The sequence below is a fragment of the Populus nigra genome, chromosome 1 (assembly GCF_951802175.1).
Source record: "Populus nigra chromosome 1, ddPopNigr1.1, whole genome shotgun sequence".
NCBI lineage: Eukaryota > Viridiplantae > Streptophyta > Magnoliopsida > Malpighiales > Salicaceae > Populus > Populus nigra.
Window position 1 is genome coordinate 7624979 of NC_084852.1, and position 15248 is coordinate 7640226.

The following is a 15248-nucleotide window of genomic DNA, read 5'->3' on the forward strand; positions in this document are numbered from 1 at the left end:
CACAACCTTTCTTCCTCACGAGAAACCTCCAGAGGGTGAAATAAATAGAACTTTTATCATGTCCGTATAATTTTTTTTATTTTTAATATTAACTTATTAAAATAATAATTTTTTTTTTTAAAAAAAAAATCTCATGACAATTTGTTAACTTCAACATCATCGAACATCTTATTAGTTGAGCTGCAAGTGTTATCAAATTTTAATTGATACTAGGAAGATATTTTTTTTATCATCGGATTAAGAAAATTGTTTATAAAATGAACTGTAAGAGTAAGAAATAATTAACAGAAAATGAGAATCAATGCCTAAAAAGTGTGAACCCTTATAGTTTGACTCGAACTTGCTATAACTCGAGGTTGCTTTTAATTGTCAAAAGTGCTTTCGGCATGCACATGAAAAAATGGATCCATAGAATACTTTTAACATATCTCAAGCTGTATTGCTCTGTTCTGTATGCAAATCGGATGACAAAACCACATTATTATATTATCATCACAGAGAAGAAGCCATCATTGTATCCAATACAGCTGTTATATTTTGCAGGTATACTTCATTGTATGTTATTTTAAGTGTATGGTCGATGCTCACCATTTATTAATTTGCTTTCATGGGAAAAGGGAACACTGGAACTTGTATCTTGCTGATAGGCCTCTCCTCTCCTCTCTTGTGAGACCCTTTCATGTTATGTGCTGCCTGTAGGGATGAAGGATGAAATATAATCTATCCTTCCACATTCAGTTCCTGCTTTTGAATTTATTTGAGGATTTGATAAGAGTGGAGAAATATGGGATTCAACACATTGGATACCAAAATTTTCAATCTGCGTATTGAGGTAAGAGCATGGACGAGGCCAGTTCAGAAATCTTCCTATTTACTTGTACAGTCACAGGTTTGGAAACATTCCGTAGGCCTGGAAACACTAAGATTTTCTCTTCTTACAAATGCCCTAGAATTAAACAACTCATTCCAAAACCTTGGAAGAACACATGAAGGAAAGAGATCAGATTCAAGCTTAGAAAAGCAGAACAAGCAGTGCATCTTAATAGCTCAAAAGAGAAGATGAACAACACTCCTAAGAACAAGGAATAGTCGCTCCCCACTCAGGATGGCACGGTATGTATTGTATAGAGGATAGAAAGTATATCTTCCATTTCTATAACTGGACAACGCATAAAGCCTGAAAGCTGACATTTTCAAGATACGCAAGTGATGGCCAATGTAGAAAGTATATCTTCCATTTCTATAACTGGACAACGCATAAAGCCTGAAAGCTGACATTTTCAAGATACACAAGTGATGGCCAATGCATGTTCGGGCACCAAGTAAATGAAAATCAAGAAGCATTCAATGATTGCAGCTGGTGTGGACTTATTTGGTATGAAGTATTTACAACAATGAAAGAATATGAGATATCAATAATTTCAAACAAAATTTCGGTTGCTTTTGTTTTTGGGTCATTCTAAATACTTCTAACCAAATCCATCTTCCCCGTGCAGTATAATGAAAAAAAAAAAAACCTACTTTTACCTCTCCTACAAAAAGGTTTGCTTCTCCCTGTTACCCGCAGCAGCCTTGCGGTGTTGCCTTGAACCAGATCTCCTATCTCTTCCACGCCTTGAATTTTTACTTGGGTTTCTCCCAGCTGAACTATCACGATGTAATGGTGGTGGATGTCGAATAACATGAGCAACTGGAGGTGGCATGTGGTCCAATAAATCTTTGTGGTAAGCCTGCAAGTCAAAAGAAAAATCAAGTGCTGAGCATAAAAGTACCATAAAACAGTCGCATTTTGTTACAGAGAAATTAATAGTACTAGGATTTAGCATCCCTAAGCATAGAAGTTTTATTTTTTAAATCCAAGTTAATTATCCCCATTAAAGATTGTTTTTATTTGATTGTTCCTGCTTTTAGCATCATTTGGTCAAAGCATACTAGCTGCATTCCAAGGACGGAATTTAGCCTCAAATGTCACTTGAATGGAGAACATGATAAAATGCATGGAGTAACCACATTAAACACCCAAAGAGACACTTGGAGGATCAAAAAATAGAGAAGGGATCAAAGACACCCATAGAGATCAGTCTCGTGCACTGTAAAATAGTAGCTGGACAGCTTTGTTCAATACACTGTTGTCAGAGGATCCATTTAGTTGCCAGAACTCTGTGTTTGGGAAACAAGGAACATTTGAGGCTAAAATCAGACCAATAATAAATAAGACAAACAGGCAACATAGAGCAGACCAATAATAAATTGTCATACTTTCCTCTTTCAACAGAGGAAAGAGGTGCTGCTCAATGTTAAACATGGAAGGAAAAAAAATACATAAGTTAATATAACAATAAATTAAAGTCATCCAGCTTTTTTGGCCAACTTCATTAGAAAAGTTCACTTATAAGGTTCATCTAGAGCAGAACAATAACAAATTGCTTAGTTTTAGATGCACTGGTTTCATCTCCCCTGATAATAGAAAGACAACACATAAACATGTACCTGAATCACAAAATTACGCCTCTCACAATCCAAAAACATATTGATGCTCCAATCAACTTTAGCCATTATTTTATCCCTCACAGTGGAGAAGCTTAACTGGTCTCTGGCAGTAAACCGATCAACTTCATTGAACCACAGGCAGGTAAACAGATTTGTGATAGGAATATGTTCCCTTATGATCACACAACCTTCAGGAACATCTGCAAAAGGTCAGTCATTGAGCAGAAAACATAAGAAATACAAATCTTCAAGAACATGAAGCGCAAGCACGCGCACGCGCACGCGCACACACAGGATTATACACCTACCACTGGTTATTGGAAGCTTAGCCTTGGAATATGGCGATAAACCCTCTTTTTTATAAAATTCAATCTGGTAATCAATGGATGAATTGTCACACTTTCCTGCAGCTTTGTTAGCTTCAGCCTCTTCAAACACATCAAAGCGATGATAGTGTCTTGAGATTGCAAAACTGGCATTTTGCTGCCACAAGAATCTGAACCAAAGCACAGCTCAGGTATGATTAAAACACATAGATTATGCAATTATACTAAAATTATCTACCTATTTTCCCTGCTTCTAGAGGCCAGATATGCAATATGCATGAAGATCTATATGGTAAATGCTAACACTAAAAAAACTGTCTTAACATGAGTCCACATATCCAGAACACATTGCCAAAGCATGAGTTACTGTAAACCAACAGAAAGATGAAATTCCCATGTTCCAAGCAAGAAAAGCAGTTCCTTTTTTGAATGCTTTAAATGAAAATGTAGGTGATCAATAACAGTGTAATATTGTTAACATTGCAAGACAGCTGATAAAAAGAGCATACGGCTATAATTATATTTTCCATGCATTTTTCCAGAATCCCGTAAGTTGCCTATTGATGAACCAATGAAACTTATGATGGTTCATAACTTTTGAAGTGATGCCATGTTGGGACCAGAAATTGGTACAGTGACAGATAACAGAAGAAAATGAGTATACACACACAGGTACAACAAAATTTCCATACATCTCAATTTGAAGATACCAGAAAAATTATAAAAAAAGATGCACTGAATTCACAATCCATTTCACATATCTGAATGACTCCATTCAATGACCACTTAATTTAAGCACAAACAATATACCTCTCAAGAACTTGATATGGATCCACAACAAGCTGGAGCTTTCCATCTATCCATATGGAATACCTAACATTAGGCAAGAGCCTGTGCAATAAAAGCTTTGGAACCTGTCCATTTACACAGCACAACGACAGCATCCATCACTTCTTGCAGCAACAATTTAGGCTTTCAGTAATTGAAAAGAAAATGACTTGAAGGATGAGGTACTATAGAATATCATAGCCCAAAAAAAAATGACAAGGAAAATCTTTTAGATTAATATATCAACAGAAATTTATTCAGGAAATTCTGCCATGCTAGGATTAGCACCAAAATTGAAATTACTTGGAAGACTCACCAAGAGATAAACAGAAATTTGTTAACAAACTGATAGCTTTGTTTTCAATGAGTTAACAGAGATGCAGGAGAACAAGGGGAAGAAAAAAAATTAAAGAAGAAACTGTGATGCAATCCAGCCCAGGTTTGGATGCCCAAGGAAATTAAAGAGAGAAATCTGAAAGAAGCAGGCAAAGCAACCAAACCAATGCAAACTGACCTTTCCATTGCGTCTTGCATCGGTGTAGGGGATGTTATGGACGACAATAATCCTCCACAGTCCGATCCTCATATTACTATCTAGGGCACTGGAATTCTTCAAATATGTTTCTGTCTCTTCGTCAATAAACATATAAAAAGGAACATTTTTCCTAGCTGCTTCACTAACGTTCTTGGGCTGTTGTATTATGTCATAGTTCCCTGGGAAAGTGCAATGATGAGGAAAGTAGAAAACATGGATAAAACAAGAAATCTTTGCAGAATGTCCAGTGCTAAACAGTACCAAATATGGCTGATGCAACAATGACCTCGTGAAACTCTTCCAATTTCATCAGGTCAGCTTCATCAATATCAAATCCAGTCTGGCGGCCAGGTCTATTTCCTTTAACAAATCTGATAAAAAATACAGCCAACAGAAAAATATGTTTATAAGAAATAAGTTATTCGTATTTGTTACAGGACATTGTATAATAACGGAGGACAGAGATCATGAGATCCATGCAAAACAGTGTCTTCAATGCTTATAATTTTACAGAAAGATGATACGTGAGAAGGACTCCTACCCACAGTGCACTGTCATCGACTCTTGTATATCAAAAGATTCATTCCTCTGCTTTAGAGAAGGATATCCACCAAATTCTGAACCTCCATGAGATTCAATTTTAATTGGGTTTTCATCAACAACATATGTCAAGTTGCGGAGCACTGGTGATGCAGATGAGGAGCATGGAATGCTAGCTCTAGCTTGCTCTGCAGAAATGTAACATACTGGACAAGCTGCATAACAAATGAGTGACAACAAAGTAAATACCACACCAACAGAAATAAATTGCATGTGAGCATTTTTTTGCTTCAACTAAGAGTATAGATTTTGGCATACTTTATACAAAGGTATTGAAGGTTATTTTGTATCAATTTACAATTGAACATGCAAGAGGTCTTCTGTAGCAAACACTGATGAGAAAGATAATAAAATTAATTGCAAAAACATGCCAGTTTTTTCTGTTACAGAAATGTGAGAGCACAGATGTAGCAACTCAAACTCATGGTCCAATCCAATATATTAATAGAATGATCATAAAAACAAGAAAATAAGGAACACTTCAACCAAAATAACCCAAAACTTACGGCGTGGTCCAAACCGTCGTCCACCAGAAGGAGGGGGAGGAGGGAGAGCAAACTTGTGGCATGGATGGTCCAATATGCTATTAGCTCTAGAACGACAAGCAACAGAAGGATGGCTTATTATATCACTGTTGTCAAAATGTATACTATCCATTGGTCTAACAGTTGGACTTGTGGTTTCTGGGGCATCCATAACACAAAATGCACATTAGTTATTGCCTCAACCAGTCTAAAGCAAAACAAATAGCAGTAAAAATCCCAAGTATTTCAGGACTTTGACATCATCAATTAAATGCAGAAAAATAACTTGATAACAGAATCTTTCATTCTGATCAATATTTGTAATCAATTGATTATCCCCTGTTTTAAATTCAAGAAGACAACTTTGTCTTCTTATGCTTTCCATTCAAGATTGAAAATAGAGAGAGAGAGAGAAAGAAGAAGACTCTCTGGCTGTCAGCTTTCCTGTCAAGGATTTAGCACAGAATGAGAACCAATAGAAACAAGGCCATTATTCAATCATGGCCCACAACTATATGGGAACCAAAATTCATGTAGTAACACCTCCACCTCTTTATTTCTTGTTCCCCAACCACCCCCCCCCCCCCCCCCCCTCTCCTCACTGCATGATACAGCTGCTCTCAAGACATGAATAATACATGACTTAAACATTCCCATTCAAACAACAGGAAAAATTAAAAGATGCTCATAGAGTTAAAACACTACTACATTTTATCTTTTCTGTCATTCCTTTGTTAAGTGATTATTTCCTTGTAATTAGAAAACTTTCATCCTCCTGTAACTCAGTGCAACAGTACCAAAATATAAGGACAGGTAGAACAAAAGAATACATAAAACACTCAAACATTTTAAATCATAGGAAAGGACACATGTTTGAACCATACCTTTGCTAACTGTAAGGGAACCCCAGATGAAAACTAGGAGAGCAAGTGCAACCAAGAGCAACATTGCAACTCTTCTACGCCCCAAGCACCGGCAAACAACCAGGAGAACCCGCTCCTTGTCCCTTGAACTCACTGGCGGCATTTTCGAAGATTGTTTTCGTGCAATATTTGATAATTTTCCGTAGCAAGGCAATGATCCATAACTCCCCCTTTGACCGAATGACCCTCCATTCATTGTACCTCTGGACCAACAATAACTCTACTTCTCATGTCACCTTTTCTCCTATACAAATCATTCTCTCTCAAAAGCCAAAACCCACTTCTCTCCTGATTTTTAATACCTACAACTCTACTTCCCCTCTCCTTATGCAATGCCAAACCAAAAGAAAGAAACCCTCTGTTTCCTCAAAATCAGGGTCTAAGTCGCAAAACCCACCAGCAACTACTCCTGAAAACAAAACCCAGTTTTTAAATTTCAATCAAATCCCAAATGCACTAATACCCATTTATCCTTTCAAATAACGAAAGGGAATTCAATTCTTACCTATCTGTTCTAATAAATCAAATCAATGGAATTCCATGGGAAACTGATTCATAAGAGAATTATGATACCAAACTAGACAAAACAAAACCTCAACATTAACAAAAGGCAACCTACATTAGCCAACAAAAGAAAGAAAAAGTTTTAGAAATGGATTTGGCTCCGAAAATGAGATTTAAAACCCAACGAGAGCGAGATTTGAATTCTGTCTTAGCTTATCAAAAATGGGTTTTTTTGTTCATCATTCTGTTTTTGCAGGTAAATATCTGATTCTGACTCTCACAGTGCGCGCGTGCGAGTCGTCTTCTTATTTTCTTTCTGGATACAATGTGTTTTATATATTTTTGCATTTTTTATAATATTTAAGATTATATTAGTGGTGGTTTTTTAAAAATAATTTTGTTTAAAAATAAATTAAATATTTTTTAATTTTTTAAATTATTTTTAATATTAAAATTTCAAAAAAAAATTAAAATTAAAAAAAATTAAATTTAAACAAAAAAAATTAATTTTTTTAAAATATCATTTACATTCTCAAACGTTTCCTTACTAAAATACATCACAATTGAAAAAACAATGTTCTTGTATTGTCATGGTGGATTCTTTGATAATGTAAAAGAGGATTACTTTTAAAACTTCTTAACTTAATTTCTTTTTTAATTTAAATTTTAAATTAAATTATATAAAGACTAATTCGATATAACCTGCTCAACCTAGAGGGTTCAAAGATAATCTTAATAACTAATAAAAAATTAGTTTTGTTTAAAATTAATTCAAGATGACATTATTTTTTTAAAATATTGAGATGAAAGCATCTTGAATCGACTTGAGTTAACTCACTAAAATTATAATTCAAGCTTACACATCTTATTGATTTTAATAACTTTATTTTTTTAAAATTATTTTTTTATTTAATTATATGATGGCAAAAATACATACACATAGAAAAGAAACCGAATAAAATTATAAAAATTCATTATAAGTTGTAAAAAAAAACATTTCCTAATATTATAAAAAGACTAATATATTTTTTCAGAAACAAGGTAAAAATTTAAAGGCATTTAATAAAATAATATCTAAAATATTTTAAATTATTTAATTTTACAAAAATTAAATTTCAATTAAAAAGAAATTAAAAAGAAAACTAAAAGTAGGCCATGTTCATGCCTTTAGACTTTTTTAATGAGTTAAAAAAGAAAGTAGATGATGTGTTATTTGTGAGTTCAAATTTCACCCATTAGAGAGGTGGTGGAAAATCAAGCTAGGATTTTTAGGACTTAAAAAATTAAATTTTAATTTTTTTACTCCCAAAAATACTCTTTAAATCACGATAAATTTATTTATTAACTTATAAACCTCTAAATTGACTCAAAAGCATAAAAACAAACTTTCTTAACCTCGATCTACTTTTTCTAACAACATGAAAGCTCAAGAATACCCCAATGACACTTCTTATACAAAAAAAAAAACACATTGGCACCAAATTTAACCTTTTATCAATGAAATCTCACCAATCCACTACTTTCTCTCTTCATAATTTTTCAATAACTCTCATTTTTCAAACCCGGGAACTGGAATGTGAATTAAATAAAGTTTTATATCAAAACATAGAATTGTCAGACTAAAGGGGTAAAAACAAATACCAACAAGCAAAATATTTTTAAAAGGTGCTTGTGAACATAAACAACCCAAACCTACCCTCCTATATAATATAACATAAATAGCCAAAATATGCTCCTAAAAAATCCCAAATTAATTTAAAAATCTAATCTCTTTCTTCTCTCCTATCTAAGAACACAAAATATCATAAAAACTAAAGCCTAGTCTTGCATATCCAATCGATTTGTTTTCTTGATGTGATTTTGCCTAAATTGCAAGTTATAAATAAATTATTCTTATCTTTTTCAAAACCTTATAAAAAAATCCCCCAAATTGATTTTAAAATCTATTTTTTCAGATCGTAATTGAAAAGGTTATGAAGAAAAAAAAACTTAAATCGGGTTCGAAAGTAAGACTAATTAATGGATGTGCAAATTTTGAGCATGATGCCAAGCTTTCCAATCCAAGTAAAGTTCCAACAAGACCCAACTCAATTGCACCAGCTTTTGACCGAAACATTATTGATTTACAAAAAAAATAGTTGACATCATGAAGAAATTGGAGGAGATGAGATTAGCTATAACTACAATATTTAAAGAGAACATTGAAGATCCGTTCACCAATGCAGGAGAGACTCCTAAAACTATGATTAAAGATATGTCATTCTTCTTGCTTATTGGTCTTAAATTCTTGTTACCATCATTCAAATTAGCTATAAACTTGATATTGTTTTTGATTGGCTAAAGTATAAATGGCATTCTGCTGGATTTTTGAAACATGATGAAAGTCTTGTCTTTTTTATATAAAATAAATATTAAGCATTATTTACAAGGGTTGTGTTGATATTTATGGAGGAGGAGATTGAAGAAGATGAGATTAGCTATAGCTACAACATTTAAAGAGAACATCGAAGATCCATTCACCAAGGCAGGAGAGACTCATAAAACTATGATTACATATATCATTCTTCTTACTTTGTTTGGCAGGTTTATTCACTATGAGATGCTCATGTGTAGAACATTTAAAAGAGCATGGGATTTCTTATTACCATCATTCAAATTAGCTATAAACTTGAAATTGTTGTTGATTGGCTAAAATATGGCATTCTATTGGATTTTTGAAACATGATGAATGTCTTGTTTTTTTTATATAAAAATATTGAGCATTGTTTATAGGGGTTGTGTTGATATTTATGTAAGAAAAGATGAGTTCAATTAGTTACGCTCCTATTGGGCATGTGATGTTTCACTAGAAAAGAAAAAAAAGAGAAGAGATGGCAATTATAGTAGGAAAGAAGAGATGGCAATTATAGTAGGAAAGAAGAGATGAAAATTTTATAATTTTAACACTCAATGGCTCTTTAGTTATTAATTAGAATATAATAACAATTCTATAAATAATATAAACTATTTTGTTGACTTTTTTTTATAAGAATGTAAAGTGTTATACAATTTTAAAAATTGCTTTAACCCATGATGTAAATTGTAATTTCCAAAACAAATGGAGACAAAGTGAGAAAAATTACTAAACTATAGGAGTGTCACGGTAATTGTTCCTATTAAATTACTTTTATGAATTGGTTTGTAGCTAACAATTTAACAATTTCAGTTAATTATCTATTTTGTAAGGCGAGGTATCCTCAATTAAGCCCATAGAAAAAAAAAATGACACCACTCCTTGACACAAATACAATAAGAATTCTTTGAAATATGTGTGGATGTCATTGGTAAGTTATTAAGAAGAAATATAAAATAACTCATTGTTTTATTGTTCATACAAACACAAGTCACTGTGGATTTGCATAGCAACCTGGTTTTTTTTTCGATCCTTCAATTTTTTGTATTTAATCCTTCAACATTGCATTTATTAGGAATTGGATTTTATAATTTATTTTAGTTTACTTTTTACAAGGTTACCACAACCAATAAAAATATCTCAACTTTGGTTTGAAGCTTGATTCTTTGAAAAATAAATTGATTTTGTAATCTGGAATAGATTAAAAATTAAGAGAAAAAGAAAAAAAATGACATCAAAAAAAATATTTTGGCTCTTTTTCGAGACATTTAGCCGTAATACTTTTCCAAGTTTACATTTGGTCCATTTTGTTTGATAATTATATGGTTTAATCTAAAATTTTATTTTGTTCACATTTAAATAGAGTTTAAGAGGAGATAGAATTATTAAAACACAACAAAAAAAGTGATCAATTGATTGTATTATGTTCTTAAAACACAACAAAAAAAAAGTGATCATTAAAACACAGCAAAAGTTGTCAAATTTGTTGTCAAAGTGTTCTTTGGCAAGAGGAGTGTCATTTTGTTTTTAGGCTTTCATGATGCCAAAAAAAGTGGATCGAGTTGGGGGAGGTTTTTCGTTCTAGTTTAATTTTGTGTTTCTTTTATCATTTTAAGGTTTTTTTAGGTTTATAAAGTGTTTTTTGAGGTTCCAAGGGTGTTTATCATGTGTTTTTAGGTGAAAATGAGTTGAAAAATATATTTTACGTAAAAAACAACTTCTCATTTGCAAATTTGGAGAACCTTTTTTTTTAAGAATCAAACGAGACGTTGTTTGTCACAATAAATGAAAGTGAGGAAAATAATAAAATGATGGAAATTGACTAAATTTCATTCAAAATATTTTTTTTGGAAAATACTATGTATTTGAAAATACATGGGGAAAAATGGTGGTAAGAAATGGGTTAAGACAATTTTCTCCTCTTTACAATACTTATTGTATAAAGACATTAAAAAATTTATTTTTCTTTGATTTGTATAGTAAGTTTGTAAAGACCAAATAAAAATGGGTTGACTTAAAGATAATCAACGTGTGAAAATTTAAATGGGTCAAATTGAGAGGCAATCAACCTCAGCATTAAATTTAAAATGAGTCAAAATTGAGACCAATTAACCTTAGCATTAAATTTGAAATGGGTCAAAATTGTTAGGTGACCAACTTTGACATGAAATATGAAAGGGTCAAAACTGTTAGATGACCAGCCTTAACATTAAATCTAAAATGGATCAAAATTATTAGGTGATCAACTTTAACATAAAATCTAATTGAATTGACACTTGAAAGGAAATTATCATTTGTTCAATAGGCTTCACTTTGAAATAAAAATGTCATTGGATTAATAGGTTTTTTCTTGAAAGAAAAATATGATTAGGTTGAAATAAAAATGTCATTGAATCAATAGATTTTGTTTGAAACTAAATTACTATCAAATCAATAAGCTTATTGAAAATAGAAGTTCCTCATGTAAGGAAATTGTTATCAGATTGATGAGCTTCACTTTTAAATAAAATTACTTTTTGAAAGGAAATTGTAATAAGATAATAGGCTTTGGTTGAATTAAAATGCTCTTAAAATAAAATTATCATTTAGTTGATGTGATTAACTTTAAAATAAAAATTCTATATGAAAAGGAGTTTTCCTTTTGAAATAGAATTGTCATCAGATTGATGAGCTTCACTTAAAAACAAAATGTTATTTGAAAGAAAGTTATCATCGAATAGATGGGTTATACATTAAAATATTTAACTTGAAAATGTCATCTAAAAGAAAATTATCATCAGATCGATGAGTTTTGACTTAATATAAAAATTTTATTTCAAAGAAAATTATCATCAAACTTATAGGCATTACTTGAAATAAAAATGCCATTGAATTAATGGGATTTGCTTAAAAAAAGAATCTCATGGGATTAATGGGCTTCATTTAAAAGAAAATCATTCTCAAACTAATGGACTTAAATTGAAAGAAAAAAGCCACGGAATTAATTGGCTTCATTTAATATAAAATTATCATTGGACCGATGAGCTTGAGGAAAAATAATGATATCATGACTAATAGGCTTTGTGAGAGAAAAGGTGTCATTGAGTTAATGAGCTTTGAGAAATGCTATCATGGTTGATAAGCTTGAAAATGTCTAATAGAGAGGTTACCAACCTCAAGTTTAAAAGAGAAATGGAAACTTTGTTGAAGCGACATAAACATAAGATGAGAACTTCACGAATCAACAAGAAAAGACTTGGGTTCTTTTTCTATAACAACGACTAATTTTGATTTTATCTCTAGATGATATCTTTTAAGGTTAAAGGGGAAATAAAAATTGCATATTTGTAAAGTTCTATCTTTCTTTTTTTTGTCATTTGCATCTTTGAAAACCTTTGCCTTCAGAACTGCCAGGAGTCAATAACTGGTTTGTTTGAATTGTTTAAGCGTCCACAATACTTTTAATGCTGACTACGAGTTTTTCCTCCTATGTTCTCCATTTTTATCACTAAATAAGTATGGTTTATCTATCATTTTAGCTTGGTATACATGGACTTTGTTTGTCATTGCCTCTAAGTGTATTCTGAGAGTACTTGTTCATAAAATCATTTTTCACCATCACAATGAAGAAGTTGTCATCTCTACTATTTTCAGCTTGTGATAGAGTTCTTTAAATCATCATTTAATTATTGTGATTATCATGGATTTCTTCAAACAAAATTTTCTTAGTTGATCTAATTCTATTCATCTTTCTTTGCGGCCATTATAAGACACACATCTTTAATTAAATAAGAATTTAGATTTCTTAGTCAATGATCAAAGATATGTCATTCAAGTGTTATGACGAAATATTGGATTTTCTCTTGGCACATGGTGAAATGGGTGCTAGTTAGAATTGAAAATAAAATTGGTTATCTAAAAATTCTAGCTATTTTGTAAAAAATAAATGGCTCAAATGGATTCTCTGACAACGAAAGCTTATTTTGGTGATAAGTATTTTGGCTTTCAATAGAGGAGCACCTTGCTTTATATTATGTTAAGTTTAATCATTTATTAGCAAAAAATCATGATTCGATGTTATAAAGAATAATATGTAACACACAAATAGGTCATGATTTTGCTTTAAACACGTCTTTCTTCGCTTTTTAGATTTTCAACAAAAACAAACTATTTTAAATCAAAATAGTCTTTAAAGGCATATGATGTAAGCTTAGGTTTTTGTTTATGAAAAAAAAAGGATGTACAAGACCTAAAATATGTTTAAGAGTTTAAAGACGTATGATCATTTATTCTGTATGGATATCTTTTAGGCTTACAACCTTGATTTTGATATTTTGGTGATCGATCTAACCTTAATCTCGATACTCAAAGTTCAATCTCATTCTTTATCATTGATATTTTAATTTTAATTATGGACTTTTCACCATTATAAAGGATAATTAGTACTTAAAAGTGCATTTTTATCAAGGTTTTATATCATCATTTTGCACTTGAAGTATCAGTAACTCCTTAACTAAAGCATGTTTTATAATAATAAGTCTGATACTATAAGATACCTTTAATTTATGGTAAATGTTCATGTTAAATGCAGGCCTATCTCATAAATCAAAGGATTTATTGATGATTTTAACTACTGAAATTGAGAAGACAAAGAGAGGGTTAAGCTTAGAAAAGAGATATTGGTTCAGTACAAATTGGAACACTGTTCAGTTATTGGAACATATCTAGAGCTGTAGATCTTAGATTTCAATTTGGTTTATATGGCTAGAAAGCTAAGACATAGTCTTAAAACATTTATGGGAGTCCAAGACTTAATTCTGCTGTCTGAAAGTCCAAATCTTAGCAATAACAAAGAAGTCAGAATCTGTCCTGCAACTCAGACATTGTTTAATGTTCAGCCCATATCTCGAGTTCTAGAAGTTCAAATGCACCGATTCTTTTTTTGTTGGAAAGCTGAGATGATTTCTAGAACTTTCATGGGACAATTTGTTCAAATTCTGACAATAACAATGATGTTTTGTTCAGACAAGAAGATAAGGATTGTCACCAAGTCAAGATGTGGTCATCCACTCAACAATTAGTCATCAAATCAATAGTTCCAAATTTTAGCTTATAAAAGAAGGCATTTATCATGCATTTAGGAATCTTGATTTTCAGATCAAGATCATGTTCTTGCTCTCTCTCTCTCTTTAATTTTTTTAATGCTTAAGTTTTGTTTATATTAATCTTTTGTTTATGCTTTTCATATCATTTCCTTTACTTAGTTAACTTATATCTTATTTATGTTCTTATCTTGTTTATTTATATTCCTCTTATTCATAATGTTCAGCTAAGTTTATTATGTTAAGGTGAAAAGGTTACACTAATGGTGTAAGAATAAGTATAGTATAAATTCAACCTGGACTTTAATGTTTGATACTAACATGTTTTGTATTTGTTATTTTATTCACTCTTAATACTTTGCTTGTTAAATGGTTAATCTAGATTTATGTTGTATAACCTTGGTACAACAAATACTTGGCACTTTCATAGCCGAAACTGTATAATATAACCGACACTTGTGCTATGAAAGGAACTTGATTTTTTGTTAACATAAGTTATAATTATGAATATCTGACAACATTTATAAGTATTAGCATTATTCGAATAAGATAACTAAAGTAATCATGTTAACAATTTATAATCCGATTGGAACCTCCTTTGTGTATGGTTTCAAGTTGAGTAATAAGAGTTTATATTATACTTGTTTGAAATACCATTAGTGAATCCTCTAACCTTGACAATTGTTTTTATCATTGTTTAATCTTTATATCAATATCACATCTCAAAACTCTCTTCAACTTATTATTATTATTATTATTTATATTGTTAACCTCCCTGTGGTTCTATCCCGGTCTTGCCTGGTTATTTATTACTTCGACACTCTTATAATTGGGAGAAGACATCAATCTTTTGATCATGTTAAATGACACTTAGGGAGAGGCTTTTTTTTTTGCACTCTTTTGTAATACTTTTCATCCCTTTCATATTTTTTTCTCATTTGAAGAATTTCATTTACTGTCTAAAAACTTCCAAAATATACCCCCAATATGAGGGGTTATATTGGTCTAGATCATTATCTAAGAAAAATATTTAAGGCTCAATAGG

General features: G+C 31.4%; 1 protein-coding gene across 2 annotated transcripts; it reads right to left on the reverse strand.

Annotated features, from left to right (window-relative positions):
- Positions 1 to 1323: 1323 nt before the first annotated feature.
- On the reverse strand, positions 1324 to 7023 carry LOC133695208 (probable hexosyltransferase MUCI70). 2 transcript variants are annotated; one of them, XM_062117104.1, is made up of 10 exons: positions 6732 to 7023; positions 6188 to 6635; positions 5286 to 5462; positions 4721 to 4934; positions 4441 to 4550; positions 4159 to 4358; positions 3627 to 3730; positions 2799 to 2986; positions 2491 to 2678; positions 1324 to 1730 (listed from the first exon to the last, which is right to left on the reverse strand). In XM_062117104.1, the coding sequence occupies exons 2-10, from the start codon at positions 6420 to 6422 to the stop codon at positions 1533 to 1535; spliced, it is 1614 nt and encodes a 537-aa protein (XP_061973088.1). In that variant the 5' UTR covers positions 6423 to 6635; positions 6732 to 7023; the 3' UTR covers positions 1324 to 1532. The 2 variants fall into 2 exon arrangements, with proteins under 2 accessions (XP_061973088.1, XP_061973082.1); XM_062117098.1 differs by having other exon boundaries at positions 2491 to 2690.
- Between the last annotated feature and the right edge of the window lie 8225 nt (positions 7024 to 15248).